This window comes from Apus apus, chromosome 3 (genome assembly GCF_020740795.1).
Source record: "Apus apus isolate bApuApu2 chromosome 3, bApuApu2.pri.cur, whole genome shotgun sequence".
Classification (NCBI taxonomy): domain Eukaryota; kingdom Metazoa; phylum Chordata; class Aves; order Apodiformes; family Apodidae; genus Apus; species Apus apus.
The window spans coordinates 42,227,676-42,254,569 of record NC_067284.1 but is presented as its reverse complement, the minus strand read 5'-3'; the positions used below and the strand labels follow the sequence as shown (position 1 = coordinate 42,254,569).

General features: G+C 40.1%; 3 protein-coding genes across 9 annotated transcripts in view; 2 read left to right on the top strand and 1 right to left on the bottom strand.

Annotated features, from left to right (window-relative positions):
• TRAPPC3L (trafficking protein particle complex subunit 3L) overlaps positions 1 to 16,892 on the bottom strand; it is a 29,964-nt gene extending 13,072 nt beyond the window's left edge. The window contains exons 1-4 of one of the 6 annotated variants that reach the window (XM_051613063.1): positions 16,643 to 16,892; positions 6,925 to 7,200; positions 4,197 to 4,294; positions 1,254 to 1,353 (exon numbers count right to left, since the gene is read on the bottom strand). In XM_051613063.1, coding sequence (XP_051469023.1) covers positions 1,254 to 1,353; positions 4,197 to 4,294; positions 6,925 to 6,966 — 240 coding nt within the window. In that variant the 5' untranslated portion in view covers positions 6,967 to 7,200; positions 16,643 to 16,892. The other 5 variants (XM_051613068.1, XM_051613069.1, XM_051613066.1 and 2 more) reach the window with 5 other exon arrangements.
• On the top strand, positions 12,143 to 13,986 carry CALHM4 (calcium homeostasis modulator family member 4). Its single transcript, XM_051613581.1, has 2 exons — positions 12,143 to 12,742; positions 13,540 to 13,986. The coding sequence occupies exons 1-2, from the start codon at positions 12,185 to 12,187 to the stop codon at positions 13,984 to 13,986; spliced, it is 1,005 nt and encodes a 334-aa protein (XP_051469541.1). The 5' UTR covers positions 12,143 to 12,184.
• Positions 16,893 to 16,919: 27 nt separating the features above from the next.
• RWDD1 (RWD domain containing 1) lies at positions 16,920 to 26,894 on the top strand. Of its 2 annotated transcripts, XM_051613058.1 has the most exons (7): positions 16,920 to 17,080; positions 18,808 to 18,873; positions 20,086 to 20,216; positions 21,198 to 21,341; positions 22,351 to 22,483; positions 24,196 to 24,258; positions 26,347 to 26,894. In XM_051613058.1, the coding sequence occupies exons 1-7, from the start codon at positions 17,008 to 17,010 to the stop codon at positions 26,457 to 26,459; spliced, it is 723 nt and encodes a 240-aa protein (XP_051469018.1). In that variant the 5' UTR covers positions 16,920 to 17,007; the 3' UTR covers positions 26,460 to 26,894. The 2 variants fall into 2 exon arrangements, with proteins under 2 accessions (XP_051469018.1, XP_051469019.1); XM_051613059.1 differs by lacking the exons at positions 16,920 to 17,080; positions 18,808 to 18,873 and adding an exon at positions 19,187 to 19,262.

Genomic DNA, 26,894 nt, shown 5'->3' with positions numbered 1-26,894 from the left:
TCTTACAGACTTGTCCTTTGCTTTCCAAAGGACTGCAGGATAACAGCTATGTTTACAGGACATTTAGCTCTAACTACTTGAACTGCTTAACTGATTCAATAACTTTAACTGGTTTTATTCTACTGTTACAAAATGTGGTTAACTTCTGCCATTGGGAAAGGCCAGGCATATCTTCACTGGCAACACTTAATAAAAGGGAAATTTCCATCAAAGAAGGCAAAAGTACCCATTCTGATTTTATTTTTTTGATTTGTGGTAGTGAGTAAAATGTTCCACTCATTTTTCTTTCTTACAGTTCTTCTCTGCTACCATTGAGATGTCCTTTTGCAGATAATCCTGCAGCTTATTCCTAATATTACCATTTTAAGGTTAAAAAAAATCTAAGAGTATTATTTCTCATCTAAACTATGTTCCTACCTAGAAAGGTTGGACCACATGATCCTTGAGGTCCTTTCCAACCTGGCATTCTATGGTTCTGTGTTTCTGGAAATACTGAGGGGATTCAGAAGGCAGGAGTAAGAATGCAAAAATGGAAGATTTGTATGAGATGGCTAAGACTTATGCTCTTAGAACAAAGTGATGGAATATATGAAAAAAGTTTATCTTTTTTAGTGGTTTGCTGCATTCTCTGGCAAGAGTAGAAGAAATCAGCCTAAGCTGCAACAATCAAAAAGAAACTTTAATTCTTCTGATGGCAAATACCTCATAGGCTACTAGGAATAGAAGAATTTCAATTTCAGCTTAACAACTCACTTTATGGTCAGTTTAGGTCAGGGGTTGACAGCCTTTCACAGGTGGTATCCCATGTGTGCAGTCTATCCTTAACTCAGATACAAAACTAAATCCCACATGAACCAATTCTGTGGGTCTGATGAACCTTTGTGGTAAACTTACCACTATGGTTTTATCAAGTCCATCTACAAAATTCTTATCTGACTAAACATCAATTTTTTTTGTGTTCCATTGAGTGTTGTTTTTTTCCCAGCCTGATGTAGCACTATGCTACAGAGGTAGAAACCGACGTCTCCTCTCAAGGCCTGTGGGCTATTAGTTGATATGAAGTTGTAGATAAGGAAAAGGCTGTATTTCACCCAATGGAAGTGTGGGTGTGATTGTGGAGATAAGATTTTGAGAAGACAATTGTGATATAGCAGAAAATGTAGGTAACTGTTCTGGAGCAAACTGTAGAGGAGGAGGGAAAAGCTAAGACCATTGAAGGTGATGAAGCTCTAGGGAATGTAAATCCTATTTACCTGTGCAATCATGTCTGCTGTTTCAGAATAACTGCGGCACTTTTTCACAGCTGAACGAGCCAAAAAATCATCAATCAGCCTTACACCAATCCCGTATCCCCTAAGGAGAAAACAAAGAAAGTTAGCATACAAAACAGGGAACTTCTTTCCACCTACCATCTCCCTAATCTGTTTCTTGTGCTTTCTCAGCAAAACAGCTACATCTTCCTAAATGAATGGCTTTGAGGACAATGGATTTAGGTGGTCTAGATTCTTCTTGCCACCACATTTTGAAGCACAGTAGGATTGCTGTTCACATAATCATTTAAGGAATCATACTCATACACGACACTCCTGGCAAGGATTATATTAATTTTGTTTATATACAAATTGTCTATACATAAATTTATATTTACGTATATGAACATATGTGAGATATTACGTATATAATAAATAAATAATATACAAATAATAGACCTGATTAATACTGCTTTCTCCCTAAAAATAGGATAGGATAGCTTAGCACAGAATTATCTCTATTGTTCTGTGATCCCCAGAGTTCATCTCGCACTGTCTCTGCCAAGGAGAAGAAAGCAACTGGCCCTGCAGGTCAGACCATTCACCTCTGAGTTGGTATGGAGTTCAGAAAAGGCTGTTCACCCACATTCCAATGTTCAGGTGCCAGGAAAACCCACAGCAAATGGACTCACACCTAATCTCTTTATCCTAATCCCTTCACCTCATTTTTTGCTCTTGCTCCACAATTCCCTCTTTATTTGTTGGGTTTTTGTTTGGTTTTGTTTTGTTCTCCTAAAATGTTCTCTCCCTCATCTACTAGTTGTAGAAACAATCTAAAAGTTGCTAGTTAATATACAGTTTCAGTAAAACATCACCTTCATTTTGTATTTTAAACACTACCATTTCAGAGAAATTAAATAAAAAGAATGGTATTCAATGAATTTTTTATAAATCAAATATTTATTCCTAGCTCTCAGACATTAACAAAAGTCAGTAACTACACAGCATGCAAAACAGCTACATCTCCAAGCATTTCTCGAAAAAGGGAGAGATTGACGCAAATGTTATGAAAGAATGTGAACTCAACTCAGAAATGCTTTTAGGGAGTATTTCATTTCCTTTTATGTGGAAGCTGGCAGTCTCTGACTGTTTATCAGAGGCCCAACATGCTCAAGCAGCCTGAACTTGATGGATTTTCTTCCTGATTTTATATCACAACTTTGACAAGAAGCCAAAAAGTGATCTGATGTCTAACGTGGTGACAAGACCAAAAAGTGGTTTTACCAGTGTGAAGTTTAAAACTGCAATATGCAATGCATCAGAAAACAATGAAATATGTATTCATTGCCTAAATGTCAATATCAATTACATTGGTAAATATGTCATCAGCACTTAGCAAGGTATTTATTGGTGATGTACCTGACTACCTAGATCCATTTCAACTTTTATACCTTAGATTTGCAAAGTTGAATGAATAATAGATTGACAAGCAGCTATTTGGCAACTGTACAATGAAAACCACCCTCCTCAGTACAGATTATACATGTACCTACATAGAGAGATAGACCTAGGAATATTATTCCCAACTGTCACAGCTCTGCTAATCTTTAAGGTTTCTTCCTCCAGCTGGGCTGTTTTCATCTTCACAGAAATAAAGGTGGCCATACTGCTGTAATGAAACCTGTCAGTATTTTATCAAGTCTTCTCTTTATCAGAAGAAAACAAAAGAGATTTCATATAAACAGCTATAATAATAAAAAACACAAAGAGAAAAATATGTCTCCATATTTTCCAAAACTACCTTTTAATTTCTACCATAGCATCACAAAGAAGTCTGTTTATTTTTTTAAGGTATTATTTTCATCAGAGCTGAATGAGGGATTAATATGAAATAAATATCTGACAGATGCCCTACCTTAGTTTGTGAATAAATTATTTTTCCTTTTTCAAATCAACAATATTGGTATTCATTTCCATTGGTAGTTATTGGACCATAGCTTGTTTGCAAGCTTTCAGAATACTAATAAAGAGTCAGGTATTCTGTCTACTGTGATTGTTGTAAATCCGTTCTGAATGTCCATTTTGCCTGAAAGCACAAACCTTCTGCCTAAGATCCTAGTACAACTTCTTGTTAACCAGCTGAAAACTTGTTTCTTGCTGATTTTCTGTGTTATCGTTATTTTTACTGTTATAATGCCTAGGAATCTCAGTCAGGATGACAGGATCCTATAAACATAGGAGCTTCCTTTTCCAAAGAGGTTATTCACATTAAAATCGTTCCTTGGTGACCATTTTTGCTACTGCACTCATTGCTGGGTGATCTGCCCCCAACCCAGGTGGCTCATTCACCCACTGAGGACAATTCAGAGCAAGTCAGACACCTGAATTACACCCTCGGGGAGGGAGACTGATTACAAAAGGAGGCTGCCTTTGACTCGCCTAAATTAATCCCTTTAACCTGGAATTGTGACTACTTCTTAGCTGTCCAAGTCACAAAGCCAGGGTGTAGCTAGATGAGGGGGTGCCACAGGAAGGCCACAGCAATGCATGTTAATTAAAAACATCTGGGAGAAACAAAATACTTGTCTAGTTTGAAATAACAGGTATAAAGAAATAGGAGACTTAACATGGAATTTGAAAATTAATCCACAGAAACAGGACACAAAATTTAGAAGTTCATATTCTTAATTAGCTGAACAAAGGACCAATGAAGAACAAGCATAAGCTATCAAAACAACTCTGACACTTTTCTTCCAAGAATTCAAAAGCTTTATTCACAAACTAGTGTTACTTCTGCTGACAGAATACTGAACCTTATCCCTGTGCTCTCTGTAATCCTAGACACGGTGCTGGAACTCATAAGATAACAGACACAAAGCTGAAAGGTAACACAGAGGTAGACAAATACTATTCTTGACAAAGATGAGCATTTAAAGTAGTACTTACATTCTATCTAAACAGCTGTTGACATCTTCATCGTTTTCATAGTCCTTGCACAGTTGGGCTACCAAAGCCCCATATGTGAGTACAAAAAGTTCTCTGCTCTGCCAGAAACGGAAAATGAAGCAAACTAGAATCACATTTTTGAGCTGCTACTGCATTAAAAGCAAGCAAAAATAACATCCATGTGAATTAAGAAACTTGTCCATGGACATGTAATCACTGAAATGCACAACTCAAGTGTGACAGCCTGACTTGATCATCACTTGAGTCTCTGTGCGGGGGTTTTGCCTGTCAGAAATACCAATTCTTGGGATACAGCTACTTTCCTCAGATACATTCTTGCATCCTGCAACAGCACATAGGTATGTTGGATTGATACATGCTGTCAAGTACCATCCAAGATTAATAATAAGTGGTTAGTTGCAGGAAGAATAATTGAGCCAATGAGCTATTAGTCCTTTTACAATAGGAACGACAGAATACACACCGAAATTCCATTTCCTTAACAAAGGTGTGGTTCATCTGATTCACATCATCAGCTGCTCCACCCCCAAAAAACCCACCAATAATTCAGCCCAATTGTAAAGCATGACAAGCAGAGTAAAAAAGAATCAGTCCTACTGACATTTCCCCTTCTTTATCAGACCTTACAAAGAACTTGAATCACCATCCATACTAGGTCTCCAAATGCCTGGAAAATCTCACTGTGATATTTTTTTCTGTGTCTTAATACAGAGGATGTGGTTGGCATGGCTCCACCACAGCAGCAAGATGAAGAGGGTGGGTGAGGATTACAGCTGCCTGGAGAGCAACAGCAGAGGCCAAAGGCATATCTCTGCACAAATCCTGTCACAAGCATGAGCCTGGGATCTCTAGCTGTGCACCAACCCAGAGGAAAGCTTTCTTCCCACCCTGCCCTGCCAGACCACCTCCAAAGCACTGCAGAATTGCCTGTATTTAGCAGGAGCAGCAGCTGGCCTTTAAGAGAGAGACTGGGTTGTCTGTCACTAAAATTCTTGGGCTGTGGCATGTGGGCAGCCTACAGGTGCTTTTTGTTTATAGCCTGTGGAAAAATAATAGTGAAAATCAATGAGAGAAAAAAAGAGAACAAATCACATGAGGAAAGGAAGAATGGCTTGGTGGAAAGATCTCTTCCTGTTCTCACTGCATCAAAACCTTGGAATTTAATCAGCGTTTCTATTTTAACAAGTTACTGTTCAAACTCTTACGTAGTATGGAACCATTTGCTAAAATCATCAGGATAACTCCTGTTTACAATGCTGCATGCTGACAAATTCTCATTAACAAGTTTTTAATGTGGTAAATGGATATCATACAGGTTCTGTATTGTTCTAGTGTCACAAAAAAGTCTGTTACACAAATACCTTAGAGAATCTTAAAGCAGACCATATCAACATAATTGTTTTTAATAGCCATGCTTGAAATCCATTGGAGTATTTTTTCCATAAACATCTCTATATTAACTTTAACTTAATTACATTATATTCGTCTATTTCTTTTTCAGTGGAGATCTCTGTCCCCTTTTCAGACATTGACACAATAACGTCCTTTCCTTACTAGCAACTTCTTCTCCCTTCACCTTGTTATACATATGTACACATGGATATGTGTCATAATCATACTTTAAGGTGAAAACATATCTTCAAGATGCAATACAATTAGTGGAGTTTTTTAACCTCTGTGGCCTTAGTTCCACGTTATGGGACTTTGGTTGTTTGGACTTTTGGTAAAATATTCCTAACCAGTCAGAAATTTTCAACAACATACAGAGATGCTGAGGAAACTTGCTATCTGAATTTTTCATATTTAGACCCACCATTGCCAGAGAACAAAAATAATAACTGGTATCTTCAATGGCACAAAATACTGCTTTTTGGGACCATGCAGTTTAAGGTGGTCTCTTGGGAAAATCCTGCATGCAGTATATTTTAAGCAACTGTTGGAGCTTTAGGAGAATATTAAGATGAAGTTCAGAACAAGAAGGAAGTTTTGGTCTATGTAACTTCTACTTGATCAAATTTTGTGCTATGTCATCAATGGCCAAAGCCAACATTCAAAGACAACAGTTGCAGTCTTACTATTGTTTCCCCAGGACTCAGATTTTGGCCTTGAAGCCAGATGTTGAGATCTTGCATTCCATGTGCATAGAAAAAATGCAACATTAGGAGGATGGAGAAGGACATGTGCTCATGCAACATAACCCCCAAAAGACATAGTCTGCTGTACAAAAGGCACACAGTGGGTACCAGGTACACTGCAGCCCCAGGTGAACCATCTCTTCCTTAACTGTTCATGGGGGAGAGATGTGGCCAGTGCACCTTCTTTTCCCTACAGCAAGAACACAACTTTGGCCTCAAGGATTCACGTTGACGGTAGGGACAGAATGAAAATTATTTCATGTCAAAGTAGCTGGAGAGACATGAAGACTCCTAGAGCAAATCTCAGTATTACTGCTCAGACTCCAAGACCTTCGGGCAAGCTTTTTCATGACACTACTTAATAGCTGGCAGCTTGCTGGCAACTCACAAGGAGGTCCCACTGTAGCCATAAATGCTACCAGTGCACTTGCTCTCAAACTGGCAGACTCATCCCCATCCTTTCAGTACTTTCAGGCTATTCAGAAATTTGACTGTATAAAACACATCAATAAAATAATAGCTTGTTCGTACTCCATGCACAATTTTAATCACACATTACAAAAATGTCTTACTATTTTGTGGTTCTCCTGCTTTCTTCCTGGTGGCCGAGACATGTTGCTTGTGCAATGCCTGATGTACTTGTCAATTTATGTCTTTTCCTCCTCAAGCAGCAAGGTTTTCTCTCAAACACTGTGTTTCTTCTTTCCCTTCACCAAAGTTTCTCCTTCCTGCTCTTCTGCCTTTTGCATGGAATCTGTTTGCTGCAATCTGTAATGCTGCTGATGCTCCTCCTATTCTCTATGTGTACTAGCCCTTTGGGAGGCATTTGACTGGCAACAGATCTCCCCCTGTACACAACATAAATAACCGCTCCCTCCATAAGAAGGATTTGTAATAAACCACACGCCAAACAGCCATGGGAAGCCAAACCAAACAGCCCCAAGAGACTCACAGGTCTTATATTTTCAGGGACAGAAAATTCATTCTGCTGTTAGTGTCAGGTTTTGGTGCTTGGAGAGTTAACAAAAGCTTCCTCTCTCAAGAATAAAAACAGAATCAAGATATATTGCTGCACAAGGTAATTAAAAATTGATCATTTTCAACTTGAAGGAGCAATATACTTCTGTCATCTGTCACTGCTTTAGTCTGGTGAGTTAACGTCTGCCGAGGCAGGAGCCGTATGGGTTACAAGGCTCTACTACCACCATGTTCCTGCAAAGCTGGCAGGACAGATCTAGAACACCCAGGCACCCAGGGGAATAAATTGCTACAGCTGCCAGCTTGTGCAAATGGCACATTCATTAATGATGTTTCTAGCAGACCTTCTATGATTCTTAGCCTATTATAACCCTTATTTGTAAACACCCCTGCTCCATCCAAGGAAGATCCAGGAAGGTTCAGCTTACTTCTTCTGTTTTCTCCTGAGGTAAATTCACCCTATTCTGTTAGTTTAGATTTGCAATAAATTTAGACTATAATCACTAGTAAATTTAGAAATTAATTAGGTAGCTGTCCTTCCTTCTAAAACTTACCTCCTCATATATATCCATTGAGTCATCTCAGGAAAGGAAGTAAAAATACATGGCCTCATCTGAATGCCATAATATTATTAAATGTCAACTAATTAATAGATTCGGTGCTCGAGTAAAATTACAGGTATTTACTACTCCAGATACACGGAAAGCACCAGATGTGATTAATTTGGGATAAGAAGGATTAATTTACTTTAAAAAATGGTAGTTTAAAGTTATGACACAATTCAACAACAACAAAAAAATAGGATAGATAAAAGGATTTTAGGCTTTTCCTATGGAAAACATAGTAATCCTCACAGCTTTCATTTTACACAGAACAAGTTGGTGTTGAAAACTTTACCAAATAATAAGCCTCATACATTTTTTTCTAGGCACTTTTCTGGCCCCGTAAACTCTGACTCCATTTTAAAAGCGCAACTATTGTAGGTACTTCCCATATCTAAATTTAAATAAATTATCAAAGCCAGGCACTACAATTCTCTAGATAGTGACTTGCATTTCTAAATTGAGTCTGAAAAGGCTTTGCTTATCAGATTGTCTCCGACTGGCAACAAGCAGTAAATCTATCTCTCGCTGCAAGAGACATCCCATATTCCATAAGAAAGTGTACTGCCCTGCATTTTAAAAACCAGCTCATTATCATTAGCATAATTTAACTGCAGTGAAACCTTCACAAAGCACTTAAAGCTACCCATAAATGAGCACTGTTTTATTTATCCAGTTTTGAATATATGGATTAATTACTTCAGCCTGCATTATTAATACTACTACAATGAAGGTACACTCTGAACCAGACAGTGGTGAGAACGCATTATTGTTTGGAAAATACAAAAGTGCACATATGTATACATGTAAATTCACACATATAATATGATGTATTGGGTACAAGTTACTACATTTTGAAAGGTTTGCACAGGATTGAGAAAACAAAGCTGAAATGCTGTGTCCAGATAAACTGGGGATTCAGCGGCTCCAGTGAGGGAAACAAGTAAATGATGGACTGCAATCACACCTTTAGGAACAGAACAAAATCACCTTCTTAACTGTCGTCAGACTTGCAGTTTTGTGGAAAAAAAAAAAAAAAAAAAAAAAAAAAAAAGAAGAGGTGGGCACATATCTGGCACCTGTTTTAAACATGCACAGGCAGGCTTGACATCCATGCAAAATATAGCTACAGAAGGCATAAAATGTCAGCCTTTTGACTGCCAATGCAGTGATGGAAACATTTGTGCAGGACCAGAGAGACCAGGGTTCAGTCTCCAACTCCAAACTTTACAGGAAGCAACCTTCAGATGGAAAAGAGAATACCATCTTTCTCTTTTTCTTTACCTTTTCCTGGGAATTAAGATGACAAAATCCCAATCTTTTGCTGATTCTATAAATGCTAAAACCCTCTCGGGGGCGGGGAACTAAGTGTAGTTGGTAGAACTATGGGAGGAAAGCTGGAGAATACAGCTTCTTCCCACCACAGTCACATCACATCACTAATAATAACTGAGCTATTGGGAGAAAGAGAAGAGAGCACGAGTTTCGACTAGATCAGGTGAAGAAAGGAACTTAAAGCAGTCTCTCCCTTCTGCTGTGGCTCTTTTCTTTCAGTAAAAAGCAAACAAGAGAATAAAAACCTGTTTACTTGTGTATGGGAGTATCAAAAGGTATAATATATCTTCCAATAAGAATATTTTAACCAAAAATGACTCTCAGTTCTTAAAAAAAAAAAAAAAAAAATCACTTATTCTTTTAAATGAGGTTCCTGACAGTGAATTCAAGCTAAGAGAGCCCTGTAAAATGACAAGCAAAACAGTGGCTAAGGTTTGGCCATGTGTCACTATTTGCCTCAGATGTCAGCTATAAGCACCTCTGCCTCAGATGTGAGCTGGCTGTCCCTGTAGGTAGAGCTATTTTGGATTGCATTCAGTCCTAGCTCTTCCCGGGTGTCAGACAAAAAGCCTAAATGTCTAACTCAGGACTCTGGGCTCCTCTGCAAAGGCGGGTACTTAAAGGTTTGATGTGCCACCCAAGCTCTTAATTGGATCCAACTCAGTAATTTGTTCCATAATGGGATGACCCAGCAGGATTATTTACAGCACAGCATGAAAGCGAATGCCAAAGAAGTGACAATGCAGTAGTACAAAGTTGTTGTATTGATTGTTTAAATTGCTTCATTCGACAGCCTCAGGATGACTATGAGTATTTCAGTGATGTACATCTCTTCAGTTTCAATTTTAATGTGTTTCTTGAGTAAATAAGTGATCCTTGGGAAAGCCTTCCTCCCTTATAAACAAAGTAAGACATGGATTCCCAAAGAAAGCTCAGCAGCAATTCATTGGAGATTTTAAAATGAACTGAGGCATAATGGGAGACTTTTAGAAAACATATCTTCAAAATAATTCTGTAATAGCCTGATGGATTTATTCCACTGAATTTAAAGTAGGTAATTGTCTTCAAAATATAAGGCAACAATTACCAAAAAAAAAAAAAAAAAAAAAAAAAAATTGAAAATCCTATGATACTGAAAGAAAATGAAGCTTCAGAATTACTGTGTTCAAGCAGCACTTGGATTTTGTTGTGTTACTACTCTGCCCAACCAACCAAGAAGAAAAGCTTCCAGAAAAACTGTAGCAAAGTGCTGCTGCCTGTCTCAGCATGTTTTTCCATTGCTTTTAACTTTGTGTAGTGGTGTCACATACTTTTGAGAGCCAATTAACAGCAAGGGCCTCGTTCACAGATTATGACTGGGGATGAGACAAGCAGGTGTCTACACTGACAGGGCACTGGAGGAACAAAGTCTTGCCTATGCCATCCATATGTGTAACAGCTGATAGAGTGTCTGCTGTTCAAGCAGATACCATGGGTGCTAAAACTACTTTTTGAGCTGAAAGTTACTATTAGAAAACCTCTCTATAAGGGGAATCATGGAATCACAAAGGCTGAAAAAAGACCTTTAAGATAATCGAGTCCAGGAAGAGAAGAACCTGTGCAGACATTATTATATCATGCATAAAAGTCCACACCTGCTGTAGATAGTCATCTATAATGGGAAATCAATTTTTTTCATTGACTTTCTGGCTATTTTTTATCTGTTCTTGGATAACATGTTTGTACTTTGGGCAGTTCAATCTCTCAGAACTTAAACACAAGTATTTGCATGTTCAGATCTACCTGGGGTATGCGCTGTATAGAATTATCAGGTAGCGTGATCGAAGTGCAACCCGGAGATAATCATCACGGGTCAAACATTTTAAATTACCCTCTGTTTAAGGCTTAATTTGAGCCCAGATCATACATCCCAATATTCAGAAACTGGTTCTGGAAATGCTTACCTGGAAAATTTCTACCTACCTCTGTTCACAGAATGGGACTGAAGATACTTACAGAAAATCTGGAAACTTGTCGTCACAAGCAGGCTAGATAAACACCAGCTGTTACCATGAGCACAACTGAAGCTGGCTTGACATGAGTCAAGTGAATAGCAGGTTATACGCTACCAAAAAAACCCAGCAACTTCCCAAAGGAAACATTCAGCACTGCCTGGAAAAGAGACATGCTAGCTTCTTGCCACCTACAGGTGAAACACCAAAATGCTTATGGTCCAGCAAGTAACATCTCAGACTCCACTGTTTGGAGAGCAAATTGCTTCAGAAGCAGAACTGACCTTAAATATGGACAGAATTTGGATTCTAAACCTTGTACAACTTATGGAATCTTTTCTGTTTTTATTTTAATGTTGAAGCATTTGAAGTATTAAATGCTTCAATTTTTATAATCAGTCCTCTCAACAGGGCTTTGGTTGGTTTTGTTTTATGAAGAATAGGTGAAAGATCTCTTTTCTCTTTCCTTTCCTTTTTCTAGCCCCACTCCATACTTCTGTTAATTGCCATTGATTAGCAAACAGCTTACCAATTAGCCCTGACAGGGGTGGTTATCAGTTTGATAGCATTGCATGTCATCCAAAAGGCAGGGAGAATTTAGTGTTTGTTTCAGGCAATTAGCAAGGGGCTGGCAGAGCTCACAATTGCCTAAAAGCTAAATGTTGCAGAACCACTGAGATAAATTATTGAATCAATTAAAGCACATAATTGGATGTCTGCAAGTATATTTAAAGCTAGCAAACAAGCTTCTAGCTGTCATGGAGTAGAATTAAAAATTAGTAGGAGAAGACTAGGAGGGGTTTTTGGGTTTTGCTTGGTTTTGTTGGTTTTTAAGCTGTTTGAGTTTGTTCTGTTCTGCCATTAACCTTACTTAAAAGCTAGTATTGACTTAAAGCAAAAGCATCTGGTAAAGAATAAGATCTAAAATGACTTTCCTTCCAAAGTGGTTAATGTTTCTAAAAGGCAAAGAGGTTATTATTGCTAATGCTATAATTGCAATATTGACAATTGGTGGGCAGCAACTTTTCTCTTTTTTTACATTTAGCTGTCCCTGTCATGTTGGGCAGAACCTTTTTTATGGGCTGGCCTTCCTAGGAGTTCCTGCACTGATCCTTCTGGTTGTTGGCTATGCCCTGAATAACCAGACTTGGAGGCTGGTTACAGGCAAAAGTTCTCCTCTTTGGGAAGAGACGATGCCTAACCGGTTGCTGCAATGCAAACTGATCTGCTTCGTCTTGTGCAGCATCACTGGGAGAGCACTGGTTGCTCCAGTAACATGGCTAGCAGTCACCCTGATAAATGGCTCATATTATGTCTGTGCTGTCAGCGAGTATGTGCCTGTGCACTACTACGGAGTTAACCTTAATGTTACTGCCAGTGAACACAGAAAGATATTGGCTGCATTTCCATGCAGTCAGTTAGTTCCTTTGGAGCTGACCCGGGCAAGAGATGAAGTGATTCTCCTACTCCGGTACCAGTCACAAGTGAGTAACTTATGTTGTTTCTGTTGTCTGTGCATCTAATGATGAGAACTAGAGTGAATTTCGCAGGCAAAGTGTTAGGATAAAACAAAATCAGTATCTTTTGCCTTGAGTGACAAATTTCTATGTGTTCTGAAGCCTGCTAGAGCCAAATCTCTGTGTTTTGAAGTCTGCTTTGCTCCTGTAAGTGGAACTGAACTTTAGGTATATAAATTACTATCTCTGGTTGCCCCATTTGTTACCTGCTACTAGAGGATATATTCTTCCTTGCATACTATCTTGGAAAGTACTATCAAGTAAGACAAATGGAAGTTAAAGAACCAAGGAGGGTATGAAGTTTCTTTACTCAAGCTTAAGAAATGTGTGATTAAAGGGCCCAGGTTGTAAGAGCTCCAGGTGAACGAAATTTAAGTCTTGTTTTTAGACCAGACTGAATTCTAAAAGCTTATATACTGGGTAAATATTAGGGGAAGCATTAAGTTGTCACTTCAGAGAAATCTGTTTTTAAACAGGCTATAAGCTGATATAGGCTAGGAGTCATATGACTTCTCACAATAATAGCTGTGGAGGCAAAATCCTTAAATCATACAACAGAATTTCCTTAAACTTTACAGAAATTACTTCACTACATGGCTACTTACAGTAGGCAGGGATTGGGTTTGATGGCAACTAGGCTTATATGTGGTTTACCTTATTATTCAGGGAAAACAAGTAAAGATAATAATGTGGATTTTCTGCTGCTCAGAACCTACCACTGTATTTTCAGCTGTAACAGTTTGGGTTTTTTTTCCCTTTGTAAGGTGGCTGGCTGGCTTCTCATTGCTGTGGTAGTCATCACTGTCTTCCTGTCCTACTGCCTGGCAAGCTGTTTCTCCCCACTCAGCTTTCTACATTTCAGATACTGGAGCAGCTATGTCCATAATGAGCAGGAGCTCTTTGATGAAGCAACAGAGGAGCACTCCAGGCTCTATGCCATGCAGCATGTAAGGAAGTTCTTTGGCTTTGTCCCAGGGAGTAAAAATGTAAAGGAAATCCGTATCCCATCTCTCAGAGAATGGCAAGCCATTTCTGGACTGGCCTTTCTAAAACAAGTGGATGACGAGCACTATGACTACAGCCTTCTCCATGACTGGGCACTCAAGGAGTCTGCAAATGGAAAATTCCTGAAGACTGATGAAGACACTTTAATCCACTCTGAGGGTCCAAGCCCCCAGCAACACCTTGCAGAAAAGCAGGAATGTGTCTAGCTCCACATCAGCTCTGAGCTGCTCTGGAACTTTGAGGCCTTATTGTATTGCTATTTAAAGTATGTGAGCAAGTACATCCTGATAATCCAGTTCTTCAGCATATGCTTACAGATGCCCTTCCTGATGGCATCTGACTTCTGTGGGATGTGATGGTCTATATCTAAGTTAGGGTGGGCTGTTTCAAGCTGCACCACTCTGCTCTCCAATACTTGTGCTAATAGGATGAGTATGTACTGGGAGAGAAAGTTATTCCCAGATGCTTTTTCTTTCTTCCCACTATAACAGTCTTTAAAAATCAATAGCTAGACTTTGGATCCTATTAGTTGGACCATTCAGTACAGAGTAAAAGCAGATATCCAACTTAGTCTTGGTGAACAGTGGCAGAAATACCTAATTTCTCCTCTTCCACACTTTCTTTTACCCTTGTATTACCTTGAATAGAATACACTGAGCTGACTACAAGCCCAGTCTGTAGCTACAGCAGCACTGAAGAAATGTACAAGGAAACTTCAGCAGCAAAGGCTAGGTCTAGATACAGTGATAAGAGAACTTTTAATTCTGGTAAAGAGATAAAACTTCCACTGAGAGACACAAGATGGAAGGCTCCGGCTGTATGAAGAAACTTTATATGTGAAAATTTTAAAAACGTATTTTGGTTGAAAGCACTAGTAAGGTCAGTCTCCTATTTCTTTTAGATACAGACACCTGAGAGATTTTGAAGTGTGTGCTTGCCTACTGTACAAATAGCAAATCAGAATGGGAAACAAATTCCACTCCGTGCAGTGAGGTTTGCTTTGCCTGTGAAAAACGTACACTTTAGTCCTATTACTATGCCCATAAATATTACTGTGATTTAAAACTACAGAATATAGTTAAAGCAGGCTTAATGATGTTTTTGCATTAATTCACGGTGGCATCATGTGATGTTACTACAACTCATCTCCCTTCTAACTCTCCATACAGACATTTCCTACTCTTAGTGGGGGGAAAGTGCATACCACAGCTTGCCTAATGCTTCCTGTATTGTCTTGTCAGGTCCATGTGTGTGCTACAAACCCATATGCCAGATTACAGGATGCTATCTGCTGTTAATAAATGAGCCCAGAGTGCTGAAGTGGAAAAAACAAAAATGTTATACATATTTAACTAGACAATGCAGGAGCCAGAAGTAGGTTAAATTGTAGATCTTGGTAAATGTGTGATCATTTGAACTTCTAAACAAAAGCAATCACTTTAGCAAATGCAAACTATGTATGTACTGAAAAACTGGACAATTATGCATATTTTATATCACTAAAATTATTGCAAATTCTCACAAATTTCATCTGAATTCTAAACTTTTAGGTAACAAAACTGCACTGTTTATATTTACTCCTTAAGAAGGAAAATACCTTTGCTATTAAATGTAATCTAATTTTACTTTAAAAATGGTTATGTTTATTTAAGATGGGTTACTGTGTAATCTGGAATACGTGTGACTTGTGTATCTGAACGTTTTGGAAAGAAAAAAAACACCCTATGTTGATGTCTGGATCCAAATGATGAAACCCTATCTGCTGTCTTTATTCCATGTGGGTTCTTTCCACTTTGTTTTACAGTACCATTATAAAATTATGTAATATTTGTAGCTGAGAGAAAGTGTGAGCTGTGAAGTCTTTGAACATCTTGCTAAACTAACCTTAAATTAAACTTCATGTTTCTTTATTTTTGTCTCAATTGCCGTTTGTCCTGTGTTGGTTTTTTAAGTTTATAATTTAAAATATTAAGTGGAAAAACTAGCTGTATCCATCATCAAGTCGGCCTGCCAATATACATATAGACTGTCACCCTGACAGCATATATTAACCCATACTCCTAGATACTGCTGTAGTGCTACAGGTGATCTGGTGTATTTTCCTTTGCTCCCTAAAACACGTCAGGGATTGGTAGTGAAGGCACAGCTTTCAAAAAAATTCATGATTACAGGAAAATCGGTGAGTGGCCACTGAGTGGTCCAACTGCCTGCTAAAACCTGAGCCAACTTACTCAAAATCGATTTAAAATTGAAGCTTGCTCACTTTGGATGGAAATTATGCTGTTTACGTCGACAGCACAAGTTTTCTGGAAACCCTGTGCTCGTAAAATGCACCTGAGGGAAAAGTGCTGGCCATCAGCCCAGGAAACTGATGCCCCTTAAAATCACTCTGCGTACCGAGTCCCCATTCGGGGTCTGCCGGTTGTCAACCCTCAACAGCCCAACAGCCTCAAACTCACCCCCGTGGGCAACCCCCCAGTACAGCAGCTCCCTCTACCGCCAGCCCGGGAGGACTCCTGCCCTGCACTCAGACGGCGATGCTGCCCGTGCAACAGGGCTTCTCCAATCACTGTCAACGTTCCCCGGCACGTCTGGAGGGGCTTTTTAACTCCAGGCTCTTCTCCCAGCTCATTTTTCCAGCTGCACTAAACGAACCTTCCCATTTCGTGCTTCTACGGTCCCCTCACGCTGTTCCTGCGGCATCAGACATGAATCCCATGTGGTCTGTTGATCGCTAGAAACGCTCAAAGAAATAATGACCAGCAGTGACGACCAGCCTAGACGGAACGCCCTCCTGCTGCTGAGCCTGGAGCCCGCAGAGCTGCGGAGGCCCAAATGGCGGAGCCTGGCTCCCTCACCTACTCGACACGACGCCATTCCCGGGCCGTGCCCGGGGCGGAAGCCCGAGCAGGCGCGGTGCCCACGAAGGCCGGGTTTCTCCAGGACGTCAGGTACCAGCGAACACGTCCCAGTCCGCTCCGCCCGCGGAGACACGGCCAAGCAGCGAACACTAGGCTCAAGAAGCCAGAGGGCACCGCACTCCGGCACCGGCGAGGGCGCAAGGCTCGCCCCACGGCCGCCGCCGCTCAGCCCCGCGGCAGCGCCAGGCGGGCCCGGCCGCTCCGGGGCAGCGCGCATGCCCGGCCGGGCGCGGCGCGGCGGGGCGGGCTCTGGGCGCGGGGCGGGCGGCCCATGGCGGCTGCGGCTGGCGGCGGTGTCGGGCCACCATGACCGACTACAGCGAGGAGCAGCGGAACGAGCTGGAGGCCCTGGAGTCCATCTACCCGGACTCCTTCACGGGTGAGCGGCGGCGGGGCCCGCGCCTCGCTCCGCCGCACGGGCACGGCCGCGCCCGGCCGGCCGGCCTCGGGGAGGAGGGGGAGGCCCGACGCCGGCGCGGGGTCCCGGCGGCCTCTCCTCGCTGGTAGCCGCGCGGGTTCGGCGTTTGCCGCCTTTCGCGGGGGTTTCGCGGGGCGGGGAGGCGGCAGCCCTCGGTGGCGCGGCGGGGCGACGTGTGCCGGGGCGGCGGGGAGCCCCGTGCCTGCGTCCCGGCCGGGCTGTGGCTGGTGGCACGGTGCTCCTGCGAGAAACCTTCCCCGGGACGCGGCCCCTGAGTGGAAATCGGGGAGCTAGGTTGCGTGTCGAGCAGTTTTCCTTTCTGGTAGCAGCTTCTGAGCGCTGTGAAGCACGGGGTGTTTCGGGGTGCTTAACAGAGGCTGTTCCCTCGTTAGGTGCCCTGCCAGGACCTGCCTCATGCTATCGCAGGTCTGTGGTGGAATTATGGCAGGCTGGAATTCCCAGGTGTAGTATGTTACATCGCTAAAGCTTTCGTATGGTGGATGTTTGCTCTTCAGATTTCTCAGAACTTCCTAGTTGCCATCAAAAAATTAAGGGGAGCTGCCATGCTGACTAACCCAACGTGATTTGTGCTGCTCAGTATCAACAAAATCTTATAAGCGCAGAAAAACCCTCTGCATTTTGTTTCCTTCCAGCACAGTACCTACTCTGCCTGAAGTCCCACAGTATCTTACTTGGCAGTAACTTCATCATGCAGACGTTTGCCCATTGCTTTAATCTGCAGATCTTTTAGGTTCTTCAGTTTCATGTTTAAGTTATATTGGTAGCTGGAGATGCTGAATCACTGCTATAGAAGTTATATACGTTCTTTCAGCCTTTATTCTGATGCTTACTCTGAGTTACTGTTCATCCATGTAGTGTTCCAATGCCTGAAAGAGGAGGGAAGAAATAAAGAAGAGGGTAGTAATAGTACATTAGCAATTAGGCAAAATTCAGTGAATACCTTGAGCGTGTGTATACAAGATTTGGCATAGGTTATAACAGTGGTACAGAGCCATCCTTTTTTGAGAATATGTTCTGCAATCCACAGTTGTGGGATGAGGTTTCTAGTCTGTGAAACTTGAGATCCCAGGGCTTGCATTTTGTGCATCTCTATAGTGCTGCTTGCTGTCTGTCTTCTAACTGTGTCACTCATGCAGTTTCATTCTAGTACCTTACTTGGGTAGTACACTCTTGAAGGAAACCACTATATATTCCCTATTTCAATTTATTTTTGTAAGAAGTGTTTGTTACATTAAACTGTCCTAAATACAGGAATAGGTTCAGACATACTGTAAAAATAGTCCAGTCAAGAGTGTGCTGGATGCTAATCACACATACCTAGCACAATAAAGCAAATGAGCTTTGGGAGCTTTCTGCACACATACAGTGCACTAACATCAGTCATTTGATGGTACGTACGTGTGAACTTTTAGGAAAAGTGAAGCTTCCAAAAGAGAAACTTCTTGGTATTGTTGATGTTATATGCTCTCATGCAAAGAGCTCTCCAAACATCATATGCAAAATAGGTGTTAACTGAAAAGTATTAAAAGGGTAAAAAGGCCCTTAACACTGTATGAAGAGCTTCCTGGCTTTGTTAGTCCTTGAGAATGGGGTTTTAATGACGAGTAATAATTGTCTGATTTAAGGAATCTGCCTCAGTCTCTTTTTTTTTTTTTTTCTTTGAACAGTATTGTCAGAAAAACCAGCAACTTTCACAATCACTGTGACGTCTGAAGCAGGAGAAAATGATGAAAGTAAGTGGATCATGTCTTAAACATATGTAGGAGGAGTTTCTGTGTGAGCCTCATTACATCGCCAACAACTAGGTATACCTCCACTTAGTCCTCTTAGGAGCCTGATCCAGCAAGCATTCCTCAGCAAGTGTAGTTAAAGGATTGTGGGGATCTGTGTTAGCTTGCAGAAGTGCTGTGCTCTCCCTGGGGCTGCCCTCTGATGTGCTCAACCTCAAGCACTTTGCAGCATAGCCTCAAAAAATAATGGGTTGTCATCATCCCCATAGCAGCTTATGGCCATTTTGTGATTTTTATTTTTTTTTTCTAGTAACTGTATGTATACCAGCCACATGGGAGAGCTGTGTCTGTGTGTGGTGAATATGCAGCCCTTAAGGAACAATCCCAGAAGGGTGAGCTGTGGGTCCCAAGTCCTTTTGGTTTTGTTGGCTATCAATGGTTACATGGGCTTGTTGTGGGCAAGCCTTGCTCCACGTAAGTTTGAGAGCCACTGTTCTGGGTTGGTCTATTAGAAAGAGGGAACTGCTGCTGTCTCCTTCAGTTTTAATGGAGAAAGACCTTCTCAGGGCAGGTGTCTGTCTTGAAGAGACTGCTGGGCTGCCAGAACTGTGAGTCTTGAGGATCTGAAGGAGGGCTGCTTCCTGGTGTTCTGGCAGGATGCATGAAAGGAACTTGCTTTTTTGCCTTGTTTTCATGTTATCCTGGCTCTAGATAGCTTCAGGTTGAGTATGTTCTCCTTAGAACACATGCTCTGATCATTAACTTACACTGAACATTGCATCCTTGTTGTTTGATTTACGTGGTACCCAACACAGAGACTGATACTCCAGTCGGGCACACAGAATTTGAAACATTAATATGCTGAGATTAGCTCTGTTGTTAGGACTCTTCCTCATTTTCTCCAGCTTTAAGTGGGCTATGAGGTAAAAGAAATTAACTACTCTAGTTACTCACCAGACCGTATTTCCAGTCTTTCTAAAGACCTTTCAGACATTAGTTTCCTGTAATAGTTTATGTAAGGGTGAACATTACTGTCTTAACTTTTCAGAACTCTTGCATTATATTTAAATCTGTTCATATAGTTTTAACAACTGTGTAAGGTGACTGTTCCTTTAAGACAAGAGTGTTTTGTGTATTAAAATCTGCTAATGCAATAGAAGTTAGAGTTATATAAAGTTATCACCAAAAGAATGTGGATATTTTTTTATCTTGTAGCTGTGCAAACAACCCTGAAATTTACCTATAGAGAAAAATATCCTGATGAAGCTCCACTTCATGAAGTTGTCTCACAAGAGAATCTTGATGATAGTGATGTCACAGACATAATAAAACTTCTAGAACAACAGGTAAGGAAAACGGAGTATCTCAATTCAGCTTGATATCACTTCACACTTTAGCCAGAATTCCTCTCTCAAATCAGTTGTTTTCTGAAGTACGTGCTACTGATTTGAAACATATTCCATGCAGTAGAGACTGACTTTTAAGTTTTACTTCAAATCACATAATTGAGATAAATTATGTTAATAAGATACAATATAGGGCTAATTCAATGTCCACAAGTACAATAACGACATGGCAGTGCTCTAGGGCTTCCCCTCTTTTGCTTAAGGTGAAATTTTTTAACTGTATATATAGTATTTTTTGAAGTAAGCCACTTTTATTTGGAAAGATTAACAAATGCTACGTTTATTCTTGATTCTTCTTAATAACACAACTCTTTGGGAGGGGAAATATTTCTTCAGCCTTGCAATCAGTGAGAGTGCATTGTAAAGTAAGGAGAAGGAAACATTTCTCTGGTTTCAGGAATTCTTGACATGTCCCCCCTGTCTTAAAATTGCCATATATTCAGTAGACATTATTTCTCTTCAATTTAATGCGTTCCTTCTCTCAACTGATGTGTTTGGTTTTTCCTGGGAAACTGTCCCACTTAAAAGGGGCATGTAGTGGGTTTAAGGAATAAGCCATTACAGGAGAAGAAAGGTTCTGAGTGACTGTTGTCACTTTGGGTTTATGATATTCACATCTTGGGGTTGTATTTCTGCTATATGGGGTGTTTTTGTGAAAAAGCCTTCCTGGTGTCTGTAATATGTTGATAACCTGAACACAGGGATCATCATCATCATTGGTCTTTTTCTGAGTACCCATTTGGGAGTAACTTTAACTGGATTAACTGGCCATTTGACTTGAATTTTGCAGTGAGCTTCTGAGACTGGTGCAGAATGCTTCAGCTGTGTTATCTGCTTTTGCACATCATATGTATGTATATATTCAGCTGCTGAAGGTTTGAGATTCTCCTTCTGTTTGAGATTGCCTTCTTTGTGTTTTAGGCAGAAGAAAATTTAGGAATGGTTATGATCTTCACTCTAGTCTCAGCAGTACAGGAGAAATTAAATGAAATAGTGGATCAAATAAAAACACGGAGAGAAGAGGAAAAGAAACAGAAAGAAAAAGAAGCAGAAGAAGAAGAGAAAGTACGTAAAATAATGTTTTCAACTAAAAATTTCCCACTTTTTAAAAATGCCTGGGTTTGATGTAGGAGCAGCTCTTAGTTGCAGTAGGAGAGAAACATCAATCCCAAATCTGATATAAGTGAATCTTAAGGACTAGAAGATACTTTAGTGCACCTAAGTGATTTTTTAATTATTTTTTTTTCCCCTCCATTTTCAAAAGCAGTCTTTTCAGAGACATGCTGCACGTTCACAATCCCTTCTAGTATCACTACTTAAGACAGGGCAGGGATTTTTCCCAAATGAAATCTAAGTCGCTGTAGTCAGTTTTTTTCCTTGAAAAGACAAGAGGGGACGAGGAACAAAAAAGGGTAGAATATGGCATGCTGCACGAAGGCTGCATGGTCTGAGGAAGGCTCTCTTCCTTGGTAGGGTGGAAGCGGTGAGACCAGTCTTCAAGACTGGTTTGTCCTACACATGTCCTTTCTACCAGCCACTGTGGAATAGTTGTTTCATTCATGGGATGTACTGTGATATGTTCAACTACTGATTCATCACTTTCTTTCTGAAAAATAGCTAGAGGATGGTGGGACTTGGAAAGTTCAACATTTCTGAAAATGGCAGAAAAATAGCTGGAAAAGAAAGAATTGTCTTTCTGTCTTGACAAGATAGAAGGGTTACAGTATTTTACTGGGAGTTATTTCAGTGTAGGTTGTACTGAAGAGTTGATAAGAAGCGCTGCCTTCTTATGGACAGCTTGTATTAGCACTGTGTTGCTAGCTATTGTACTGTAGATTCAAAAGTAGTATGTGGGGTTTTTCTGTAAGAATTTCCACCTCAGTACAAGTCTCTGAAGGGAGAGTCCCATGACAAAAACCAGTAAGAATTTGTTCTTTGTATATTCTCAGGGTTAGGATTAATTTCACAGCAAGCAGTGCTCCTAGAGTGTTGTAATTTAAATAATTAAAAGAATACTCATCTTTGCTCATAGCTTTGCAGGTTGTATTTACAGACTTGTTTTCTGTTCTTTCAGCAACGTTTTCATGGCACTCCTGTCACAATTGAGAATTTCCTAAACTGGAAAGCGAAGTTTGATGCAGAACTCCTAGAAATAAAAAGGAAAAAAATGAAAGAAGAAGAACAAGCAGGCAAAAATAAATTGAGCGGTATGGTTTAAAACTGGTCCTGAAGTTTTTGCAATTCTGCCAGATTATAATGCCAAGCCTAAAAGTAATTTTTGTGCCAAAAGATGGTGGTAGTAAACAAACTATTAATGCAGTATGTAATTATTGTCTTCCATGTCACATGAAATCTTTCTGAGTGCTGATTTTGGGCTAAATACAAAGCTAATAGATTTAAGATTTCTGCTGAAGTAATTAAGGTTTCCAGACTGGGTGTTAAAGCTTCTTCAGTTTTGTGCCAGACAGCATACCACTTGGAGCTTCTGCTGACAAGCATTGTTCTGGTAGAAATAAGTGACCTTTGTTAAGCAACAGAAAGAATCTACAACAAACAGTTTATAGATTTGGCCTTTATTGCACTGGATTGTACAGCGAGTTCAGGTTATTCAAGTGCACGTAGGAGTTTGGGATGCTGTTGCTGGACTGAAGAGGCTGCTGCTTGTGATGAGCTTATGATGACAGTAGCCTCTGCTCTGATATTTTGGAGAACAGCTTCTCACAGGAGTGGTTTCTGTGTTTTGAAGATCGCAGTCTGTCCAGAAAAAAGCAAACACGATCCAATGGGCAAAACAGAGAGGAAATTACTTTCCTTGTTAGTACCTATAGGTAGGAATTAGATTCTGGGCATCCTCCTCCACACTGTCCATCACTTAGCTCTGAACTGGTTCTCCTGTGATGTTGCATCTACTTTTTAAACCCATTACCTGGGAAAACATAACCAGTGTGACAATCGTGTCACTGTGACCTTTTCTCCTCCCTTTTGAAGGATTTTGAAACTTGCGGCTAGTTTACAGAGATAGGTGAGTTTCATGAGAAGATATTTGAGCAGGGACACACTTTATTCCCCTCTGAATGGAATGCATTTAGGAATCTGCAAATATAAAATAGTATAAATCAAGCTGCTTCTAGTTTTCCTGTTCTTAAAATCATTGTTAGCATATTGTGTCTGTCTTTCTTTATACAAGTCGAGGTTATAGAAACTCCCCTGTACAAAATGAAAAAACAGGCTTATTCTCAGATATTCTAGGTGTAACCCCAGTAGAATTTAAAAGTGTCTTAAATGTTTTACTGTGAATATCAACCAGTATCGTTGGTGTAAGCTTGCATAAGCAATGCAAATGTAGATGGAAGATGAGTACTTTATGTAGAGAGAATTCTGAGCTTTTCTTCCCCTACCTCCCAATTAGAAAGGCTTCTCTTTGCCTTGTGTGGTGTTGTGTAGGAGCTGGTGATTTGTGTCTAGATCCAAGTTGCTTTGTGAATGAGGAAGATGTATGCAAAAAGGTGGAGGAGGCAGCTAATTTCCTTTTCAGCTCCCACAGAGTGATTTCTTACGGAAAGCAAGATGAGGACTAATGTGATAACGACTGAGCAAAAACGGTGGGGCAGTACAGTGTAATTTTTCCCACCTCCATTATTAAAGCTTTAGTAACATTAAAGTGATTATAAGAAGCAGTGACCCATTTCAGATGTAAGAGGAGAAAGTCTGGTGTTGTGGAAGAATTCTGGATGAATAGTCAAAAAAATGAGAATGAGGAAGTTACAGAAGTGAGCAATTTAAAAAAAACTGAAAAGACCATGCAAATTGGTTACTTTGAAAAGCCTAAAATACATGTGCTGACTATTGTTGCCCTAGATTGGTAGTTATTTCAGAATTCTACTTGCTTATATATATTTTTTTGGTTTTTAATTTCTAGGTAAACAGCTGTTTGAAATGGATCACAACCTTGACACCTCTGACATCCAGTTCTTGGAGGAAGGTAAATTTCTTTTTGCTCCCACAATTGAAAGACAGTGACTTAAAATTGGTCACAATTCCTAAGCAGCATCTCTTACACTTCTGTCTTAACATCTTAACCTCAGTATCACTTTTGCATCAAAAGAACTTTATGCCAAGTACTGTTCTGCAGATTGAACAGAAGTGATTGTAACTTCTTTCAAAAAACAAATGAAACATTTTCAAGATGCTAAAGCATATTCATTTGCAGGTTTGAGCTTGAGTCAATCTTATTTCTGCCACTTCTATTCCAAGTCTCTGGGGCAGCAGAGGGGAGGTGCTGATCTCCTTTCTCTGGTGACCAGCGATAAGGAACTGAAATGAAGCTGCGTCAGGGGAAGGTCAAATCAGACATTAGGGAAAGGTTCTCCACTGAGACAGTGCTCAGTCACTAGAATGGGCTCCCCAGGAAAGCTGTTGTGGCACCAAGCCTGTCAGAGTTCAAGGAGTGTCTAGACAAGGCTTAGTCATACGGTTTAGTGTTAGGTAGTCCTGTGAGGAGCAGGGAGTTGGACTCAGCTGTTCTTATGAGTCCCTTCCAGTTTGAAGCGTTCTGTGATTCTATGACATGCTTGCACTGAAAGCAAAACCAAAACCAATCAAAACAAAAAAAACCCAAAGCCATCAAAACCCTGCTTTCCCTTGTTTTCTAATAACCAGCCTTCTTACCCCTGATTTCAGTCACAGATCTTGAAGTTTTCTCTCTTCTCTCTGACCCTCAACACCAATAGTAAACATCTTGCATGTCAAATTGAATGTATTTTTGCCTCTGTACAACCCAGTTCTTCATGGTTTTGTGCAGATTTGTCTATTATTTTACAGAAAAAAATGACCTAGTGCCAGCTGGAAATTCTATAAGTCTGTGCAAAAGATATTAAACTTGGAAAATCTGTTGGAGATAAATAAATCTACTTACAGTCACATATCTATTTAATTTTCTGTATTGCCTTTTAGAGTTTAAAAAACTGATACTGAGTTAAGACAATTCTTTAATGTAGCTGCATTATCTGTTGGTATTGCAAAATACACATGTTGAAGAGAGAACAATTTTCTCTGCATGTAACAATTTAAAAAAAAAGTTGTTTTTATGAGCATCGGTGAGTGAAATGGCAGCCATGGGGGAGTTAATTTTCTTTTAGTTAGAGGGCATAACTTAATCTTGTCTTCCTTCAGAATCTCTAAAATGAGGATGGGTTGTCAGCAGAACACTTAGCAATGTTGAGGGAGGAACAGGCTTCTGAATTTGGCCCCCGCACCTGAATGATTTGAGTGTTGACTTTTAATCCTGTTGCTGTCAGTGATTAAAACTCTTGTTCTTATTGCTGTTTGCATTCCATCATAAATGCAGCAGGTTACTAGCTGCAGTTTAATATTACAGTGCTGTGTAATAAGTGCTGCTAATTTTCACAGCCTGACCAGAATAATGGCATTATCTGTTCGGTTTTAATTGTTATAGAGACTCTTTCAAATCCAGTGAGGGCACAGGATCGTGGTCAGTGACCAGAAGGTGTCGCTGATGGTACAGATAAAATCATAGTAGGCCTCAAATTTTGTCCCTAGGTCAGCATTGTCTGTTTCAGAAGAAAATATGAAAGCATGTAAAGCTTCATCTTGCTTTTAAAATTGAATTCCGAAAAGAGAAGTGTGAACGGTGTGTAAGGTTGTGTTTTGTGTTGTTTTTTTTTAATAAAACCTCTGTGTTTTTGTGACTGTGATAGTTGTAACTATTACAGCTGTGGGCTCCTGAGCTCAGACTTCGATGGTACCTGAGAGAAAGAATCTCCCCTTCTGGGAACTATAAATGTTAACTTCATTCTCCCAATGGATTCTGAGGTCCCATGTGACATTTCTTTTGACTGGGTTTTGGTATGAGGGGAAAAAAGCTTCGCTTCAGCTGTAAAATGATATAATGTGGTGTTTCCGTTTCCATAGCTATTTGATATGTAAAAAGCCAAGTAAGTTAAAAGCTACCTACACCGAAGCATGAATATGAAGAGGTGATGTCTAATTTGTTTTTCTGGTTCTGTTTCTCTACTCACATGAAAATAAGTTCTTTTTCTGTTCTTTGCAGCTGGAAACAGCGTGGAGGTTGATGAATCTTTATTCCAAGAAATGGATGATTTAGAGTTGGAGGATGAAGAGGATGACCCTGACTACAACCCTGTTAATTTAGATAGTGATTAGGCTTTTTTTTGAATTGGCTCTGTCATCAGTATGGACATTTGTAAGGAGAAAGGGGCAGGCAGGAAAGCCACAGCATCTGTGGTTTTAGTGATGTGCATCAGTTTTCTTTTTTCTTTATTTTTCCAAAGAAAAAACCTTAAATATTTTAAATCCAGGAGAATTGTCTTCTGATGACTTTCATTATAAATAAATTTAATATTTCAAATGAAAAATGTGAGGAATATTGATCTGTCTGAAAACGCCATTCTATTTTCTCTTATTTTTGCCTTCTTCTTTCTGTACTTGTTCTTTGAAGACATGTGTCAACCAGCAAGATGGGAAGATGTTATAGGAAGTGCTAAATACACCTGCATCTGAAGGCTGAGCAGCTGTTCTGCTATCTTCCACGTTGGATATATACGAGCAGCTTTGATGAATAAAAGGGATCACATACTA